Raw genomic sequence first — 20,203 nt, forward strand, 5'->3', positions numbered from 1 at the left:
TTTTCATCCTTATCAGAGTTAAAACAGGAGCTCTGGTATTCCCCGAAATACTGGCGTCCGAGAAGACGATTCTCCACCTAGTGATGGGAAGAGTCGTAGTGGTCATCTCCACGACCCCCTAACAGGGACACAGGGACATTACCAAGGAGGCCCGTCTGCCACTCACAGCCCACAGCGGTGACTGCCTCTGTTCCGACTAGTAGATAAGATTTTCTCCGTCTCGAGTATGCAACACTCAATCGACTTTCCAGCAGCACAGCGCAAAGTTGAGGGAAAGGGAGAATGTGCGTGCGTGTGTGCGTGTGTGAGTGTCTGGATCAGTGGTGTTGGGGCGGGCAGTAAATCAAGGGTGGGGCCAGCGACCGGGGGAGGAAAGCAAGGATTGAGAGAGGCAAGAGCGTGGCTCCGATCCCAGTTAACCTGCAAGAGCCCATCCTGCTCGCTCAGAGCCCCTGCACCAACTCACCCAGTACCCTTTCTCCTTCCTCCTCTCCTTCTTTCCCCTTTTCCCCTCCTTCTCTCGCTGGCCCCTCCACCTACCCCCCATTTTCCATCTGACCAGAGGACGAATGAGGAAGACGTGCCCGCAAATTGGGGCAGCAACTTTCCTCAGCTGGTCTCTTCGCTCCGAGAGCAGGAGCGCTCTGATCCTCCGCGGTCTGCGGCCCATGGACGAGGAGGAGGAGGAGCAGTGATGGGCTAGCTGCAGAAGCGAGGAGCCCCGAGCCAGCCCAGCGTCGCCTTCCAGCGCCGCGTTCCCACGCCCGCTCCCTCGAGCTCTCTCCGCGGGGAGCGTGCAGGGTGCCGACGCCGAGCCTCCCAGGGAGGATGAGGCAGGGAGCCGGCCTGAGCGGGTTGCATCTCGCGGGCGTGCGGCCGCGGCTGGGTCTCGGCCGGAATTAAGAAGCTGGGAAGATGGAGCGCCGCGCACTCCTCGCCCAGCACGGGCTCTGGACCAGGGACGCCAGCTGGGCACTCGTCTATTTCCTCTGCTACGTCCTCCCCCAGACCGCCCCGCAAGTACTCAGGATCGGTGAGTGAGCCCGGGGGAGCGCTCCGGGCTGCCGGCTCGCGGGACCTGGCCGCTCCCCGCTGCCGGCGCGGGCGCGGCGGGTCGCGGGGAGGCAGAGCGCGCCGGCGCAGGGGCAGAGTCGAGGGTGGCGAGGGCAGCGCGCACAGGAGGCTCCGAGAAAGGGGAAGCCGCGTCACCGCTGCCCTCCTGGCGAGTGCCGGGCTTCCCCGCGAGGGACGGTTGGCGGGTTTTTCAATCCGGGCTCCAAGAACGCGGGCAGGAGTGCAGGGAGCCAAACTCGCCCGCGCGGGCACCCTCCTCCTGGCGCGGGGTCTCGCGGCTGCAGCCAGTTGGTTTGGGTGCGGAGATGCGCTCTCCGGCCGTCTGGGTGGACGTCGGGAGGTCCAGATGCGCAGCCAGGTCCCTGGCAACCCGGATGCCTGGTACTCACAGGCATGTCCAGATGCCAAGAGTAAAATTCGGGGACCACAGGGATTTCCCAGAACCTGCTCACCCCGAGTCTCCAAGTTTTCGTCCCCAAGTTGAGTTCTTCTACATGGAGCCTCCAAAGTCTGGAGGGTTCCACCAGAGTGGGGCAGAGCCCGGCTCTGACTCTATGGCTGAGAGTTCAAAGAGTGGAGAGGATAGTCAGTCAGCACCAAGAGCAGGTACATAAGTGTCCCACTTGACCCCCAATCTGCCAGGCCTGCCTGCCACTGAGAATGATCCCGTCAAGATAACTCCCTGGAAGACTCTGGACTTCTGTCTCAGGTGGGATAGAAATGGACTGGAAGGCTGAATGTAGGAACCCTGGGGCAGCCTAAAGAGAGCAAAAGGCAAGGACAATAGAAGAGGTGGGGAGGGGGGTACTTCGCTAGTGTGTGGATTCATAGACCTACATGCACAGCACCCACCACCATGGTTTAGTGGAAGCACTGAGCAATTTCTAGACTGTTTGGGGGGGGTGTTCAAAAAGCTCTTTGCCTTCTTTAATATTCTCCCTTCCACACTAAATCCAATTTCTATTCCCTTAGTCTCAGCTTGTCCTCCCCCTTCCCCAACCAACTATGCTTCTTAGAGACACAAAGAGAGAGAGCCACAGGTGAGGCTCAGACACCTGATGGGTCTCCCAGCTTCTCCAGTCTCCCACTTGAGGTAGCAAGAGTGAAGTCCTGAGCTCTAAGGGCTTCTAATTCACACCCTTTCCAGGAGCCCACAGAACATGCACAGAACAGTGCAAGCACTGGCCAAGTGATGCCCCTGAGCAGCTGAAATTTCTCAATCACTTTACTGATTCTGACCTGAGATTAGCAAACCTCTTTCCAAAGATTCAGAAACTAGTTCTTGTCACTCAACATCACTGTTTTGTTAAAAAAAAAAAAAATAGAAGTTACTACCCTGAAATGCATTTTCTCTAGGCATGTGGGATCTAATTTTTAAGAAAAGAAAAGATACCTAATACTAATTTTTACTGCAGATATATTTTTCTAGATTATGGATAATGATAATGTGCAGTTTTGGATAATTTAGATGGTCCATTAAAAGAGTTCCAAAGTATTCCTTTCACACACACACACACACACACACACACACACACACGTGATACCACTCATAACTAAAATATCCTTCATCTTAGCTATGTTCTAGTCTTAATATCTTGATTTTTTTTTCCTGGATGCAGTCAACCCTCCATGATCCAATAACACATTCCTTTGAACAATACTAAATAAGTGATGAATGTGTGTTACAATTTCCAACACTTATTAACTTAATTGGTGTTTTGCTTATACCTTGTATATTTTAAAAAAGACAAATCTAGACATCCTAGAATAGGCTATACCAGCCAATAGCCCTCCTTCTTGTATAACAAACTTAAGGTAGCATTTTCCTTGCTTGCATTCCCCTAATCTAAAGGAATTCCCAGAAAGAGTGGAAGAGGGTGTTTTAAAACATATTTGTTCACAGATCTGAGTATTTATCCAAGCAATTATACTCATCCATTTAAAAGTGGTTTTCAAAGTGAAAACATCCCAACATGATTCACTGACCTTAAAATATATGGTACAAGATAATGAGATTTCCTTTTTCTAAATGGGAGCTGAAATGCATAAAGTAAAATTGCATGGCCTGATGCTGTTTATGTGCAGTACAAATGTTTTAACTCCTTCTGGCTCTGAGTGACCTGTGGTTGGCATGAGCCCTACCCTTGTATATACCTCAGGACTATGCTTACTTTTAAATGGACATTTCAGCACCATGGAAACCAGCCTTAGTTCAGAGGAAACCTACCTTTTTACAGGGAGTTTCTTATGTCAGCCAAGTCCAACAATGAATACAAAATATCAAAGGAGTTAGGGACTAAGCAAGTGTGTGAAGTGTGTGTATGTGTGTGTGCGTGCATGTGTGTGTGCCTGTGTGTAAGGAAGGAAAGAGAAGAGAAGAAATACATTCTTTTTCATCTCTCATTTTTTTCTCTTTCCCACAAACCATGAACTATCCAACCAGCCAGAAAAAGGGGCCCTTGATTATTGACTTCCATGTTTTCCAGTAACTTAAAATATCCAACGTATAGCATTAATCTTAGGCACTTTGCACTGTTTATATGAAAAGGAGAATGGAAAGCTTGAATGAATTAATTAGCGGTCTACTTTGCTTGTGAGTGTCTGCTTAAACTTGAGCTATTGAGGAAAGTGAATGAAAGGTATAAAATTTAAGATAAAGTCATGTGTGCTAAATATTGGAGAGGTCATTTAGCATGCATATTTGCATGGTTCTCACACATATTGTGCATATCTGTTGAAAAGTTTAACCAACCTCAAACCACAATTTAGAGAAATAAAGGAGGTCCTATAGGATGGAGATGCTGTAAATGTTACCACTGCACTCCAGAGATTTCCAGCACCCTGCATGGAAGAGAAATATGGCTAGCCGCTGGGAATTCCCTAGGAGATTCTGGGTCTTCTTCTCTGTATGTTTCAGTGTACCATAAAAACAAGTAAATTTCTACCTGCCCCCCCACCACACACACACTTGAGCTTCAGAGTCACATGGCCAGCGAACCTGTAACTAATAGTTACAGCAGCTGGGTGAGCTGAGTAGACAGTGGCACACCTCCATTAGTGAAAATAAAAAGGAAAGGAAAGGAGAAAAAGGAAAGGAAAAGAAAGGAAAGGAAAGGAAAGGAAAGGAAAGGAAAGGAAAGGAAAGGAAAGGAAAGAGAAAAGAAAAGAGATAAGAAAAGAGAAAAAGAAAAGAAAAACAATACCATGTGCATATGTAATTTCTGGGACATATGTGTCCTATTTCTAATAGTAATCCTAACAGAAAGATATATTTACATCCTATATTTTTACATATCATCTCAATATACACAGTCATAGAGGTAGTGGTAAAAGCATAGAGTTAGGAGTTAAGTGGTGGAAACCAGGCTTTCTGACACGTGATTTGTTGTCACAAAGCACAGGTTTGGTTCCCCTTTCCAAGACTTACTAGATAGGTCAGCAAGAGTTATTCAATCTCACCAAGTCTTCATTTTGCATCTGAAAAATCCAACTAAAACAATTGCAACCTCACAGTGACATTGGTAAGAGTACATGAAATAGAATATGAGAGTGTTTGGAACAGTATATGGTACATTAGTTGCATTATAATTGTTTTATTGTTTTGTTTTCACTTTTTTTCATTATTGACATTTTATTCTTGAACAGGGACTCAGTAGTAAATGTGGTATATTTCTGTTACACATTTAATATTTCTGAGCCCAAATCTCTTCTTCTGTGAATTAGCCATAATGATATCTGCCTTTCCTATTTCAAAGGGAGAGATCAAATAAACAATTTTTGTGACTTGCAAACCATTAAAAAATATATTACTATTATACAATTAAATATAGCATATAAAGAGAAATATTGTGGGAATTTATATGACTAGCGTGGAAAGTTAAATGACAATATAGTTGTCCAAATGCTCTTATTTCCTTAAGAGAGATCCAAATGGATTTTACTTAATTATCAAGTAAGCCATAACATCATTTTTTAATATTTAACCCTCAGGATCCCCCAAATTCTAAACTTTGTTGCGTACATATTTGTTTGTATTTTTGTTTCCATGTACAAAAACTCACAAATTTATTCTTTAGTCACGAATTCTTTCATCATTTTAATATTCATTCTTCACTCAACAAATATTTACTACATGTTTACTCCCCTACCATGAGCCAGACATAATTTTAGATGCAGGACATACAACAGTGAACGAAACAAACACATCTTACCCCTTGAAGCTTATATTCTGGTGGTGTACACTGTATATAACCCCCCGAGCTTCTTCATCAGGCCCAATGCAGACACTTGATATTTTCATTCCAAATGTTATTCTTAGAGAGTTTTCTGTTCATTTCTGCCATTGATTTATTACATCAACGGCATAGTCAACATAGAATAAGTTCAAGTCCCCAAATACACAGAGGACAGATAGAGTGGGTTCATTCTGCCAAACCTGTAGCAGAAACTCCTACCTTTGTTGGGGAGATCTGTTTGGCCTCAGGTAGACCTGTTTGGCCTCAGGTAGATTTCACCCAGACAGAGCAAGGTGATGTTGGTCCTAACATCAACTTGGGAACGCCACCAGTCCTTGAAAAACCTGAGAAACTGTCTTTTAGCATGATGAAAAGAGAGTTCCTGGCTAATGCGAACATATTTCCGCAGATGAAGAGCTCTTTTATCATATTATTTTATCTGCATAATTCATCTTTTTTCTTTAATATTAATTTTACAAGCCCAATGCTTATACTATGTTAAACGTGGACTGTGGCTACATTTCCTATATGGTTTCTAATCTCCTATTTTCAATGAAAACACCATGACTTGGTAGCTTTGCCTAAGTTCAAGTGCTAGTTAGTAGAAATGACAGAATTTGAAGCTAGCTATTCTGTTCTCAAGTTTCGAGCTCCTTGCATTAAAGTATGCAGTATTGTGTATGGACTTATCTATGCAGTTACATAACTGTTTAAGCTGAAATCAAATATAAGAAAGATGAACTGTTTCTCTTAGTGATTCAGGGATAATCACATAAATCAAAGTTAAAGTAATTTATATTTGAGTATATTTTAGGCAATTAGCAAAGAGGAAAGATGGTATTATTATTTGATTCTCCATAATTTCTCTTTAAGAGGAGGTTAAGGAAGGCAATCCAGTTGGAGGGAAAGTTTTGCTCCTGAATGCCTAGCAAACACACCATTTCTAATTAGATTGTACACTTCACTGGAATGGTTTTTTGGGTTTTTTAAAATTATCATTATGTTATGTTAATCACCATACATTATATCATTAGTTTTTGATATAGTGTTCCATGATTCATTGTTTGCATATAACACCCAGTGCTCCGTGCAGAACGTGCCCTCTGGAATGGTTTTGAGGGAGAATTAATGGAGATAGTCTGGTGGTGGTGATTTCCCATAGCCTCTCAATCCTCTTCCATTGTTCCACTAATAATTAATCATATAATCCAGAAAATATCATCTGTGTCCTAAAATTTTCCAAAACTCTCCTAGAAGAAAGAGTGATAGAGAACTCCAGGTAGAAGGGGATTCTCTTTTCTATCTGCCTTTTCCTAATTGGTTGACCTTGAAAAGATTACTGTGTGTTTTGGGAGGGGGCGGTGTTATTTTTTAGCTAGAGAAAAAATTATCACCAACTCATGGGTTTATTGCAAAGATGAAGTGTGGTATCATATGTAAAATGAATGCCATGTGGTAGAGTTGACCAAGGTACCTCCCTCTCTCTCCCTCCCTGTGAATGAACAGGGTAAGAGTTTTGTGCTCTAGAATAATTTATTTTTGTGGCCAACTAAGCGTGGTGAAATGCTGTCCCTTAGAGACTCTGAGGCAGGTTTGTATATTAAAGGTTCTTTGTGATTCTGCACAAAGAAACTTGTTTCTTTTCTTAAATCCAGTATCTCCTACATTTTCGTTATCAGAGGACTCTTACTTGAATCACAACTATTAATGTCTCGCTGAACTCTTGCTCCTCAGAACATATCTGAGGAAACACTGGTCAATAAAGCCGCTGAAATTTTCAGTCCACACATCAGAACTCACATGACCACACATCCTGCTGCTTCTTCAGTCTAATCAAAATTCTGTCCACTCTACCTCAGAACTTTTTTATAAAGCTTTAAGAGTACAGTTGACCTTTGAACAACACAGAGGTTAGGGGCACCAACCCCTGTGCAGTTGAAAATCCTCATGTAACTTTTGACGCCCCCCCAAATTTAACTACTAGTTGGCTACTGTCAACTGGAAGCCTTATTAATCAACATAAACAGTTGATGAGCTTAGATTTTGTAGTTATATGTATTATATACTATATCCTTACAATAAGGTAAGCTAGGGAAAAGAAAATTAAGAAAATCATAAGGAAAACAAAGTACATTTATAGTACTGTACTGTATTTATCAGGAAAAAATCTGCATATAAGTGGACCTGTGCAGTTCAAACTCATGTTGTTCAAGGATCAACTGTACATTTAAATGTTTAGATACTTGTTGTTCTCTGTTCTATTGGAAACATTTTTAAAACCACATTACCTATGCTTAAAAGTATATCATTTTTATTACTGGGAAGTGTGATACAGGGACATTTGCCTATTTTTTTTTCACTAGACTTGCTTTTTAACATGATTCTAAACGAAAAAATCATATTAGATTTATAATATATTTTCCAAGAATATAATCTGTAGTAAGTTAAAAGGCTATCTATATTTAAAGTTCAACCTACTTATTTCTTTTTAAATGTGTATCTGATTTTTTCAATGATCAATTTTCATGGAGAAATGAAAACATTTAAAATAAAAAGAAATGTATACCAGCTACATAAACTTCATGGGTTTTTCTTGATTTACTGCTGAGATCAGTTGTCACATCAGATTGAAAAAACCTATAATCTTATTACATCAACGTTATAGTATTAGTAATAATAAGTCAAATGGAAAAAATGATTTATCCCGGAGGAGAAAACAAGCAAACAAAAAAACAATAAAGAAGTAAAAATATTTGATTTTGTATTTATGTTATTTATGAACTACTAAAAAAATAAAAATCTTTAGATAACTTTCCCAAGTCACTTAAACAATATTTCATTCTTTTTGTTCATATTAAAAATTTAAGATTTTTTAAGCATGTAATTTTGTATAATGCTATGTTAACATACTCATTAAGTACAAGGTAAGATTAATTACAAAGTGAAATTAAGAAGTAAGGACATTGACTAATTGAAGAGTAAAATCCTATCGACCACAAATCAATCTCACAGAAGCACCCTACAATAGTGAAAACACTTTCCTTTCACTCTTTAAATCCTTCAGTATATTCCTTGGTGCATTAGCTGGCTAAATACATTTGAAGAATCATCCTATTTTATGTCTTCTGATGAATTACTAGTTTACTGCTCTCCTGACTTAGGAAAACAAAACACAAAATACAACAATGTACAAAAGTCTATTAATACTCTTATAAAATTTCTGCTGAAGAATGTTCCAAAAGGAGCTCAGCAATACAGATTTTTGTACTAGAATTGTATATGTCTGTTTTTATTTCATAGAAATCTAATGATGGTTATTATGATCAGTTATCAACTTGGAAGACTTGCAACTCATTACTACTTATTATTTTCCTTTGAAAAGCACAAAGGAACTTAATAAAATGCATTACTTATTACACTGAATAAGTCCAAGATTATAGACTATGCTAAGGCTTATTTGATTGATAACAAGCTGTAAATGTGTTAGTGTACACATACATACATGTCCCAGGTAAGAGAGCCTGGAAACAGTGATATCTCCGTAGCAATGAACACACATGACCCCCAGGCACACCTGGAGAAATGGACAGTTTGGGGACTTTAGAAGAAATATACCAGATGATCCTGGAGCATCTTGTACTGCCAGAAAAGTAAGGGAGTGCTCCAAAAAATCCCATTGATGGGAATTTGCTAAAGAGACACAGACACCAGGTACCAGGCTCCCAATGGCCAAAACTGCAATAATTTGAGCAGTAAAATTTTAAAAAATAGTACTGGATTATAACCCAGAGTATAAAATAAATACCCATGAGTCCATACTGTTGTAGATAAATGATTAAATACATACATAAATAAGCAAATAAATGGGCAAGAAGAGACATACCTCCCAACAAGGTCAGCATCACCAGTGATAAATCATGTTGACAGCATCTACCTTTGATGTGATGGGATGTAAATGGCACTTTATCTACCTGGTTTTTCTCCCCCAAATCCAAATCCCCACTCTAATCGTGAGAAAAACAGCAGACAAATACCAGTAAAGGAGCACTCTACAAAATACCTGGCCAATACTCGTCAACCGCCAAGGTCATAAATAACAAGAAAGCCTCAGAAACTGTCACAGCCTTAAAGAAGCCTATGGAGACCTGACAAATAACTGTAACGCAGTTTTCTGAGTGGGATCCTGAAACAGGAAAAAGGGACTTTAGGTAAAATCTAAGGACATTTGAATAAAAATGAATATTACTTATAATAGTGTATGAATATTGCTTCATTAATTTTAACAAATGCATCATACTCATGTAAATGCATCAACAGAGGAAACTGGATGTGGAGTGTATGAGAGCTCTCTGTAAAACCCTCACAAGTTTTGTGTAAATCTAAAACTTCAAAAAATAAAGAAATAAAGTCTATTAACAAAAAAACCCACAAAATTCAACCCATATCAAAGTTTCTTCTGCTGTTACTGTTCCTACCTATTTTGTGGTACATAAAGATCTGTAACTGATTGTATCAAGGCAAATAGAAAAACTATTGTCAATTCCATATGATAGCTACATAAAGAGTTTTCTAGGGTATCTTTAAAATAAAGACAACAGCATGCAATGTTGGAAAAAAGTTGTAAAAGAAACATATAAAAATTGTTATTGATAAAATATGATGGTTCTATGTCTTCTTTAGAATTCTTCAGTGAGTTTGTAGAAAATCAGACATTAGCTGTTTCTATCCATTAGCATCTAGGTTTTTTACTATTCTTTGCCTTTTGTACTTAATTGAACATAATTTAATTTTGAATATTGATTCAAGAATTGTAACATACTCTGTTAGAGGCATTAAGTGCTAATGTCTTTGAATTAATACTCACAGCAAACTATTTGTGTGGATTCCTTTTCTTAGCAAAATTATCTAAACATGCCCTTAAAAAAAATCAATACTTAATTCCCAGAACCAATAAAATACTTCATAATTCAAACTGGAGAAAGGATGGTGAAAATCAAGTGTTTTTTTTTTCATTATAATGACTCAATGGCAACTTCTAAGGGTTTTTGTTTTGTTTTGTTTTTGTTTTTATTTTTGTTTTAATTTTAAACTTCTAAAATGTTGGATTACCTACTTTGGCAATCCATAAACAGAAGTTGCATTCCATTGACCTGCTTATGTTTATATTGTACAAGATGTTATGGTACTTCATCTCCTACAAATGAATTAGTCAGATGTAGCCATCTTTCAAGTCTAAAGGCAATATTTGCCTTTTGAATTCTGGGTAGTGTGCGTTTCTTTTGTCCTCGGTATATATTTGAACCCTAAGGCTGTTTCTATACAGTTCAGTGAATTGGCAAGAGCTGTTATTAGCAATTGTGAATCATTTAAATGTTCAACAAGAGGGAATGGTTAAGAAAAGAATAGAATAAACTCAAGAAAGAAAGATCTATTAAATATAATTTTATGATGAAATTCATGTGTTAAAACTGGAAAATGCTTAAGAAATCGTATAGACCATGGTTCATAGTTTTCTGTACTTTGCTTTGGATTGAGAACGTATATAATTCATTCTTGCTTATAGGTCAGAACTACAAGAGAATAAATGTGGAAAAGGGAAGCCCATTTGTTATGTTAAGATGGTGATTTTTTCTTTCACTTTGATTCCTATTAATGTTCCTTGCCCAATTTAAAACTGATTGGTGAAAGTTACCATTCTGTAGTTTCTAGATTAATCTAGCAGTCATTTGCATGCAGTTTGGCACAGTGAAAAAGGCACTGAAATGAGAATACTTCTAGCACTGGTGATTCTTAGCCTGGCCATGTCACATAAACTTTTAGTAAATATGTTGCCTTGTCTGTCAGAGAGGAGTTGGTGGTGAATAGGTACGTGGGTGCACCAGCCAACCCCTTCCAGATCTGCATTCCCTCTATAGTGGCTCTGCTTATTGTCATCAGTTTGAACTGAGATGCTGCATGAAGATGAGCAACTCCATGATGCTTAGCATTTATAGCCACAGCATCATGTGTGTGCAAATGGAACTTTGTTCATTTCCCTGAAATTAAACTTAACTATGCCCACAAGCCCCTTGTTCCAATGGGACTACATCAAAGTCCTCACTTGCAATTTAAAATGTAAATTTTTAGGAATCTCTTTTCTTCCTTCCCCCTACAGTGATCAAAGACTCCTCCCTTTAAGGGAGAGGCATTTGCTATCATTCCTCCAGGACATCCACTGTGGTGTACCTTGTCCTGTCTGAATCTGGGTATTGGCTTCTAACTCCATGGCATCCGCTGCTTACACCTGGATCACTCTGGGGCTGCTGACCCTTTGAGACTGGTCTCTCAAGTGGGTTGTTTGCCCAGATGTCGTCAAGGAGGAATCTCCCCCCAATAGCAAGTTACTTTCCAGCCCGGTTGTTATCTCAGACCCTTTCTATTCAAGCTCACAAAGCCTCTGTCTTAGTTCTCCTTCATGCACCTTGAGGGAACCCTGTGTACTGTGGTGCTGTCCTCTCCCAGATTACACCATGGTATGGACACAGGTCCTCCCCAGATCAGAGGGGCTCTACTGGCCTCCCACCCCCAGAATGCAAGAAGGGGAAACAGGGAGCTGGATTCCCAGTGTCTCACATTTACCTGAACTCTGAGCTTCAGCCTGTAAACACAATGGTGGTATTTAACATGAAGCTTTTAAAATTAAGACAACAACAACAAAAGCAACAATAAAAACGAACTTTTGAAATTTCAGTTTTCTGGCTTTTGTAATGGAAAGCCTAAGCTTTTAAGACTCATATCTCTCTCCCTCCCTCTCTCTCTCTCTATATATATATATAGATATATATACACACAAGTATATGTAATTATTATGTATTATATCATAATTATATTATGTAATTAGTATATGTATTGCATACACATGTTATTAAATATATTAGACACATTACAATATATAATGCTATATATAATAGAGAATATTAATTAACATAGACATATTCATAGATAAATATGTATATATTAAAAGTCCAATTTGTTTTTGTTTTTCTTATTTATTCTACATAGGAAAAAAATCACATATAAAGCTATCATTGCATTTGTAATAATCAGGGAAGCACAATGGGGATAAATATGCTGTCAGTGACTGGGGGTGTGGGAAGTAGGGCCGAAGTGTGGAGAGGAATGACACAAGGACTGCCTAGGTCATGACAACATGTTGTGTCTCCAAGATGTTCTCAGGCTATGAGCTCTTTGGGAATGTCCATTCTGTGGTCGATGATGTTGGTCAGATTGAACAACTAGGTACAGATGCCATCATCTAAGGCCCAATTAACATGAAAGGGTTGATCATATTGTAGCTACATCTGTAGAGCATTTGTCAGAAAATTGTCAGTATTAAACTACCAGATAAATATCTTAAGGGGAAATCATTGTTTAACAGAAAATACAAAAAATGTGTTATAAATGATTGTGCATTATTAATTTATGTGGCATACTCTTCTAGAAATTATAGCTAAGTGGTAAAGAGAGAGAAATGAGACCAAAGTCCTATTGAACAAGCTACTGAATGCGTATCAGTACAAAAAATAGAGACATACTTTTCATGTAGCATATATACAAATAAAAAATCATGTCAATAAATACATAAATGTTTTTTAAATGGTGCTTAAGACCAGGTAGGGCATTCAAAGACCTTAACATCTGACTTTCTCGTTGACAGATGAGAACACTGAGGCCCCAGAAGCTAAACCGAGAGACGGACTAGTAGCTGGGCCAAAATTCTTTTTTTTTTTTTCTTTAAGATTTATTTATTTATTTCAGAGAAAGAGCCAGTTGTGGTGGGAGGGGCCGAGAGAGAGAGAGAATCTCAAGCAGATTTCCTGAGGCGCGTGGAGCCCGACTCAGGGCTGGATCTCACCCTCCTGAGACTATGACCTGAGCTGAAATCAAGAGTTCGACACTTAACCACCTGAGCCACCCAGACACCCCGGAGCCACAGTTCTTAATTTGCATCTCAATGTTATTTCCTTACAATTTTTTTCTCATACAACTCATTTGAGGATTCTTAAAAATCCATTTGAGTGAATGAGAAGTTGTAAGCAACTAATAAAATCCATACAATTTCAGAATACAAGGATCACAGAATTAATCATTGTGGTTACTTTCTGGATGCTCTCTTTAGAGAAGGTTTGAGGTATGCCTTTTAAAAAAGTAGACAAGATAAATGGAGATGAAGTATAGTCTAAGCGGTGATAATTACTGGAAGATTAAAATCCAGGGAGAGTCTGACATCTGGGGAGAATATCCATAGAGAAAGCCTAACCAAAAAATGTGTTAAACTGCACATATCTTGAGATTGCTTTTGAGCTTTGGGTTATGTAAGCATTTCTGGTCAACTTGTCTTCCAGGAACTTGAGTGTGCAGAGATGTCTTCATCTGCAAAGACTCTTGGAAAAATAATTAAAATAGCAATTACAATCGAGTGGACTATAGCCTAGCAATTTAGAATGATTAGTGTGTATTAACATTATATTTTTTATTACCTTAATTTAATTCCAGTGAGTGTTAGCCTTTGGTTAGGCTAAATGCATTTACATACAAGGGAAGAATACTCAGGAATAACATCACTCACTCACTTTTTGCAAATGTCATAAAAAATCAGAAAGGCAGTCTACAGTAGGGAACTTCTGAGATTCATCCTCCCACCTCTATATCAGATGGAGCAAAGTGAGGCAGAATGAATGATTAATGTGATGCTTATAAAAAACAAATCAGTAAACAATTCCCGGAGAGCATGCCAAATTAAGTTTGTTGCACTATTCCTAAAGTCTCTACTGCCTTTCGTTTCATATGAAGTAATCTTTCAAACTGACTGGTGGATTTTGAGGGTCAAATTTGACCTTCCCTTCTCCCTTCGGAGGATGAAGTTTTAATTTATGTTTTCACACACTCTTCATCATTTACTTATTCATTCTTTTCTTTATAGCTTGTCTTATGATAAAAATATTCCAAAAGTTTACAGAAATGCATACATTATAACCTGATACAAATGCAATGATGAAAATGAAGGTAAAGGTAAAATAAGAGAGGTGCTGTCCCAGAAAAGAGGCCAAAAGTGGGCCAGAACATTGTATCAGAACTTTCTAGCAGCTGAAGTCAGGAGAGAAACAAGGCACATCACAAAGTTCAGAGAGTCTAGTTGCCTAGATGAATTACAGGTGTTTTAGATGAAAACACATGAAAGAAATTCATCAGGTGATCTTGATGAAGAGAAATAATGTGATGTTGTAGACAGCATCCTATGATGAAATAAATAGTATAGCCCATACATTTGTTTCTGAAAGTGCTCAGTATAATTCTACAAGACACCAAATAATAATTAAAGCAATTCCGCAGAATAGCCCAGTATGGAACTCTCAGGTCATTTGGTTTGATCCCAAATCAATAATTTCTAAGGGAATGAAAGAACTGCATATCATTTCATAATTGTTCATCATTGTTGCTCCTTGAATCTGAGCCTTACTAGAAGGTTAGCCACAGAAATTTAAACGGGTAGAGGATTGTAGTGAAGTATACATTTCCAGTTAAAGGCAAATCAAAACATCAGAGGATAAAGATGAGGTCCTTCTGTAAAATTAGGAAACCCAAACAAGAGATCTCCTTGAATAAAAGGCCACCTCATTTCTGTCTGGAAGAAACACTAAGAAGCATGGCCAAAGGTTTGCTCAGAAAATTTCTCTGAGTTCATCACATCAAATGCACGAACGGATGATACACTTTTGTCTGCACTGGAGAACAAGGCTATAAATATCAGATATTGACCACAACCATCAAAAGGGGAACAGAAGAATAAAGGAAAAATATAAAGTTCTTTGAGATATCAAATCTAAATAATGTGTCTTTCAGGTAAACTCTAAGATAGATAGATTGAGAAGTGTACATACATTGACCTCCTAGAGAGTCATCTATAAGCCAATAATGGATTCAGTGTAGTCTGCCCACCATGCTAATTTGGGTTTCAGAGCTGTTGGTCTTAAATCCTTTTTCTTACAGCAAACATAGAATAAAACTTATTGTCTTGTGGTCAGTGCTTCATGACTATATATATGCCTACGGCTCAGAAAATAATTTGCTATTTGTTGTACTATCTTGTTTTCTTAGATTTTGTATTTTATATTTGCTTAACTGTGCCATTTGTTGTTTTTGTTTTTTTTAAAGATTTATTTATTTATTTATTTTAGAGAAATTGAGAGAGAGAGAGAGAGAGCATGCAAGCATGACCCTGTGCAAGGGGCGGGGGGGTGTTTGGCAGAGGGAGAAGGAGAGAGAGAGAATCTTAAGCAGATCCCCCACTAAGCGTGGAGCCCAACATGGGGCTAGATCCCAGGACCCTGAGATCATAACCTGAGCTGAAATCAAGAGTCAGACATTTAGGGCGCCTGGGTGGCTCAGTTGGTTAAGCGACTGCCTTCGGCTCAGGTCATGAACCTGGAGTCCCGGGATCGAGTCCCACATCGGGCTCCCTGCTCGGCAGGGAGTCTGCTTCTCCCTCTGACCCTCTTCCCTCTCGTGCTCTCTCTCTCAAATAAATAAATAAAATCTTTAAAAAAAAAAAGAGTCAGACATTTAACCAGCTGAGCCACCCACACGCCTCTGTTGTTTTTGTTTTTAATTAAAATCTCCTTTGCATATAATGGTCAATAATGAAGTTTACATCTTTCTACTCTGAACCTTTCAAAAATGCCACTGTAATCCCCATCATCTTTTTCTAGAAAAGTCTGTTTCATTAAACAGGACCATTGATTGTATAAAGGTGAAGAGGAGCAACTTTTAAATTTTGTTTTTCAGTCTGAACTCTGAAAGCCAAATGCCTTTAGAGTCCATATTTGGGAATACTACAATGGTTTTCGGATTTTGGAACAAGCAAACAAAACCTGAAACATCATTTTAGTTTCAGGTTTTGATCTTTCTCTGTGGATCCTGAAGAACAATTTTAGGTTTTATAGAGTTTCTTGCCTTTTTTTCTGGGAGAAAGGAAACATTCATTAAAGCTTCATGATATATTTCATTTCCAAACTCACACTTCTATACTCTGAGCCGAAAAATAATTTGATAAAGATTCCTATCACATCTGTAAAGTGACAAGGTGAGCTATAATTTGAGTTAATGATAGCTTACTTCTATTTCACATATTTATCACTGCAAAAAAAATTTTACAATCATTATCTAGTTTCCTCTCTATCAAACATTAATGTGAATGTAGTGCATAAGAAATTAGGCAGAAATAGAACTTCCCCATTACAGCTGCCTGAGAAAGGTTTGAAATTGGCATTTCTACTGAAAAGTAATAAGCAGGATAGAGAAAACAAAACAAAACAAAAAACTTTTTCAGGGCCTTTGAAAAAGGGAAAATGTCACATTGCAAATCAATTCATGACCATCCAAATAAGTATTCTATTTTATAAAGCATAATAGACAGCATAAGTCATAGTTAAAAGGAATTGTTGTAAAATTCCTTGTGGAAAGACCCATTTACACCCACGCATAAACATACCTAAATGGCACAGAATCACATAAATCAGGAACTGAGAAGTCCATTTAGGGAGTCAAAAGTGATCACCTTCTAGCTAATATGTATTTGAAAAAAATATTTTATATCAGCAGTCAGGGCTTATATACCAAACACTAATCTTTAAGGTTCTTTTGTTAAAAAAAAAAAACAAACAAAACGCAATGCTCCTACATATTATCCCCAAAAGCTGTGGGATAAAGTGATTTGTTTAGGGAAATGCAAATGAAGGACCCAATAATGAAAATTAAATAAAGGAGTGAGGAATACAGCAGGAGAGGTATTGGGTTTGCACCTTAGTTGCTTTTAAACAGAGATCTGTTTCCATTTATTTTTTTAAGGGATCATTTAAGTAATATAATTTTTTAACATGTAAGCATGAAGAAAATTGGTTAAAAAGGAGAGAAAATGAAAATGTGTATATTTGGGTTGCTCCTAATACATACTGTAGATTCTTTCTCTAGGATTACTTTTCCTGAGATTCATAGTATCCATTAAACATTGTTAAAGATATAATTTACTGTTTTTACAATGTTGTTGAAGAAATAAACAAATATATAGGAAAATTATTTCAAAATTAAAACATAGTAGTGGTTTTATCAACTCACCTTAAAATTCAAATATTTTTATTGGACACTGATCATGTGATAGCCCATGTTTATATTCCAAATCTTCATTGTTACCCCAAAGTAGAAAGTAGTTATTCCTTACATAGCCATTTTGTTGATGTGAAAATTGAGGCCAGTTTTTATGCCCAAAATCAAGTCAATAGAGAACAGTCTTGTATTTAACTCAGCAAGGGAAAATACATTCTGTGAATACACTGTCCAGGTTAATTGCCGGCATAGTCTATATTTGTATAATTGCCAACCCTTCCTTCATTTGCTTTTATGTGCAGAACAATAAGATCACCCAGCAGGACGATTTTAGTGTGTCATCAAAAGAAAAGGTAAATCCACTTACCTTCAAAATCAATCATAGTACCGTAGGGTAATATGCATCCAGTACCTAATGGAATACAAGAACCGTGTTGTGAATAGTAGTTTTTTTTTTAAGATTTTATGTATTTATTTGACAGAGAGAGACAGCGAGAGAGGGAACACAAGCAAGGGGGAGTGGGAGAGGGAGAAGCAGGCTTCCCCGCGGAGCAGGGAGCCCGAGGTGGGGCTCGATCCCTGGCCCCTGGGATCATGACCTGAGCTGAAGGCAGACACTTAACGACTGAGCCACCCAGGCACCCCAGTAGTTTTTAAATTAAAATTTTCAATTTACTACATTTCTTTTAGAACCTTCCCTATTTCTATTTTTCAGGCTTTCAGTGTACATTAATTTGCATAGCTATATTAAAGTGAGCCTATGTGCTGGGAAACAAAATCAAATTCAAAAGTCTTAATTAAAGGCTTAGGGAACCTGAGTGAAATTTTAGATATTAGAAGTCTGACCTATGCTGGCCTATTATTTTTTGATTTATTTGATTTATAAGACTCAATTTTTACTTGAAAACCCCTAGGGAATGATTACAGATTAAGATATTTTTGAATCAGTGAAAAAGAACCATTAAGAATAGCAATGATCTGAATTAATAATGCCCTTAGTGGACCACACAATGAGGACTAACATTCCTTTTATTGTGAAGTATATTGGAAAAACTTTTTACACTAGCATTTCAACAGCACCTTCCCATTACTTGTATATATTTATTTGAATCTGTCAGGTTTTCCCTCTAGAACAGTGATACCAAACCAGGAATAATTTTTGTCCCCTAGAGGACATTTGGCAATGTCTGGAGACATTTTTGTTTGTTTCCACTTAGGCGTGAGGGAGTTGCTATTTGCATCTAGTGAGTAGAGATCAGGAGTGTTGCTAAACATCCACCCATGCTCAGGACATCTCCCCACAACAAAACTAACCAGCCCAGGATATTAACTGTATTGAGATTGACCAGTTCTAAAATAGAGATTATTAACACAAATCTAGTACAGGTTTAGTGTGGATGCTTTGGAAATCTTGCTCCAGAAAAAATAAATAAATAAAACAAAACAGTCAATCATGTATTCTCAGGTGGTATGGACAGAGACAATGAACCATGGTAATGTTTTGCTGTCAGGGACGTAGCTCCCGATAACACTTCCCTTGTCCAGCATTTATGGTACCTTTTCTGAGAACATGTCCGTCTGAAACACAAGCAGACACTTCAGTGAGTTGCCAGATTGTGCATTAGAATGCCCCTCACTCAGTGACTTTTCAGCGCGGGCCACTGCGTATTTTCATTAACGCCCACAGTAGACAGTCTGTCTTCACGGAGCTCACAGTGTAGAAAAGGCAAATGGGCCTGAGTTAAATGATCACACAAATAAATATTTAATTGCAAACTTTAAAACATATGAATGAGAGGACCATGGTGTTACGACCTCTTTTAACAGGAGAAAATGACAAGGTTCAAGAAAGTTCAGGAACTTTCTCAGAGTAAAAAATTGTTGAGTTTTGATCTGTAAGTATGAATTGACTTGGAAAAAAGAGAGGATTCCAAGTAGGAGAAAAGCATGTGTGCAAGTTCAAAGTTGGAAAGGAGTGTATCTTTACTGAAAATTTAGCTTTTTTATTAATACTTTTTGTTTGGCTGTGTGTGCAATAATCTTTTTCTAGTCACTTTTTCTAGGTAATGGGAAAAATAAGCTATTTCTTAGCTTAAATTGCAATGCATAATCAGTTATGTTGAACCAATAGCTATCTCCCCCAAGATAAAATTTAAATATTTTCTTTGATGGCATAGAGAAATGACATAGAATGTTCTAATCATCCCCAGAGGAATTGTGAACAAAGGAGCAGAATAGGGAATTTCTGTCCCCCAAAAAAGTTATTCAGGAAAAATAATTCTCTCTGCCTAAATCTTTGTTGACTCTCATCCTATTCTGCTTCTGGGAGAGTCCTCTCTCATCTCTAAAACTTTTCTTCTACTTTTCACTTCCATCCTTGGTCAAACAACACAGGGAATTGGAGAATGTCAGATTCAGGAAGGATTCCCATTTTTATACACATTGAGCAAACTGAGGCACAGAGAGATCCTCATTATTTGGTACATCTAGTCAAAATATATGCTGCCCTGAAGCATGTTGGTCCTGCTGAAGCGTAACTGTTTTTAGCACACTGAACCGTTTCAAAACACTATGAAGGTTTATATGACCTGATATTTTGTAGGAGTTCAGAAGCCATTTAAGAATATGGTTTAAGAACAAGTCAAGTAAAAGTTTCTCATATGTAATCTACTCTGTGAAATGAGGTAGACAGCAAGCACCATGTTCTGGTGAATTTTAGATTCTCCTTTAAGTTTTTCAGAGAATGCTGTCTT

At 38.2% G+C, this 20,203-nt stretch overlaps 1 protein-coding gene across 8 annotated transcripts in view; it reads left to right on the top strand.

Annotated features, from left to right (window-relative positions):
• The first annotated feature begins 364 nt into the window (after window positions 1–364).
• GRIK1 (glutamate ionotropic receptor kainate type subunit 1) overlaps window positions 365–20,203 on the top strand; it is a 364,878-nt gene continuing 345,039 nt past the window's right edge. For all 8 annotated transcript variants that reach the window (XM_025867840.2, XM_025867857.2, XM_025867847.2 and 5 more), the window contains exon 1: window positions 365–1,033. In XM_025867840.2, the coding sequence (XP_025723625.1) occupies window positions 916–1,033 (118 nt within the window). In that variant the 5' untranslated portion in view covers window positions 365–915. The remainder of the gene's footprint in view (window positions 1,034–20,203) is intronic.

This window comes from Callorhinus ursinus, unplaced genomic scaffold (genome assembly GCF_003265705.2).
Source record: "Callorhinus ursinus isolate GAN/ISIS: 27379988/994484 unplaced genomic scaffold, GSC_fseal_2.0 scaffold1, whole genome shotgun sequence".
NCBI lineage: Eukaryota > Metazoa > Chordata > Mammalia > Carnivora > Otariidae > Callorhinus > Callorhinus ursinus.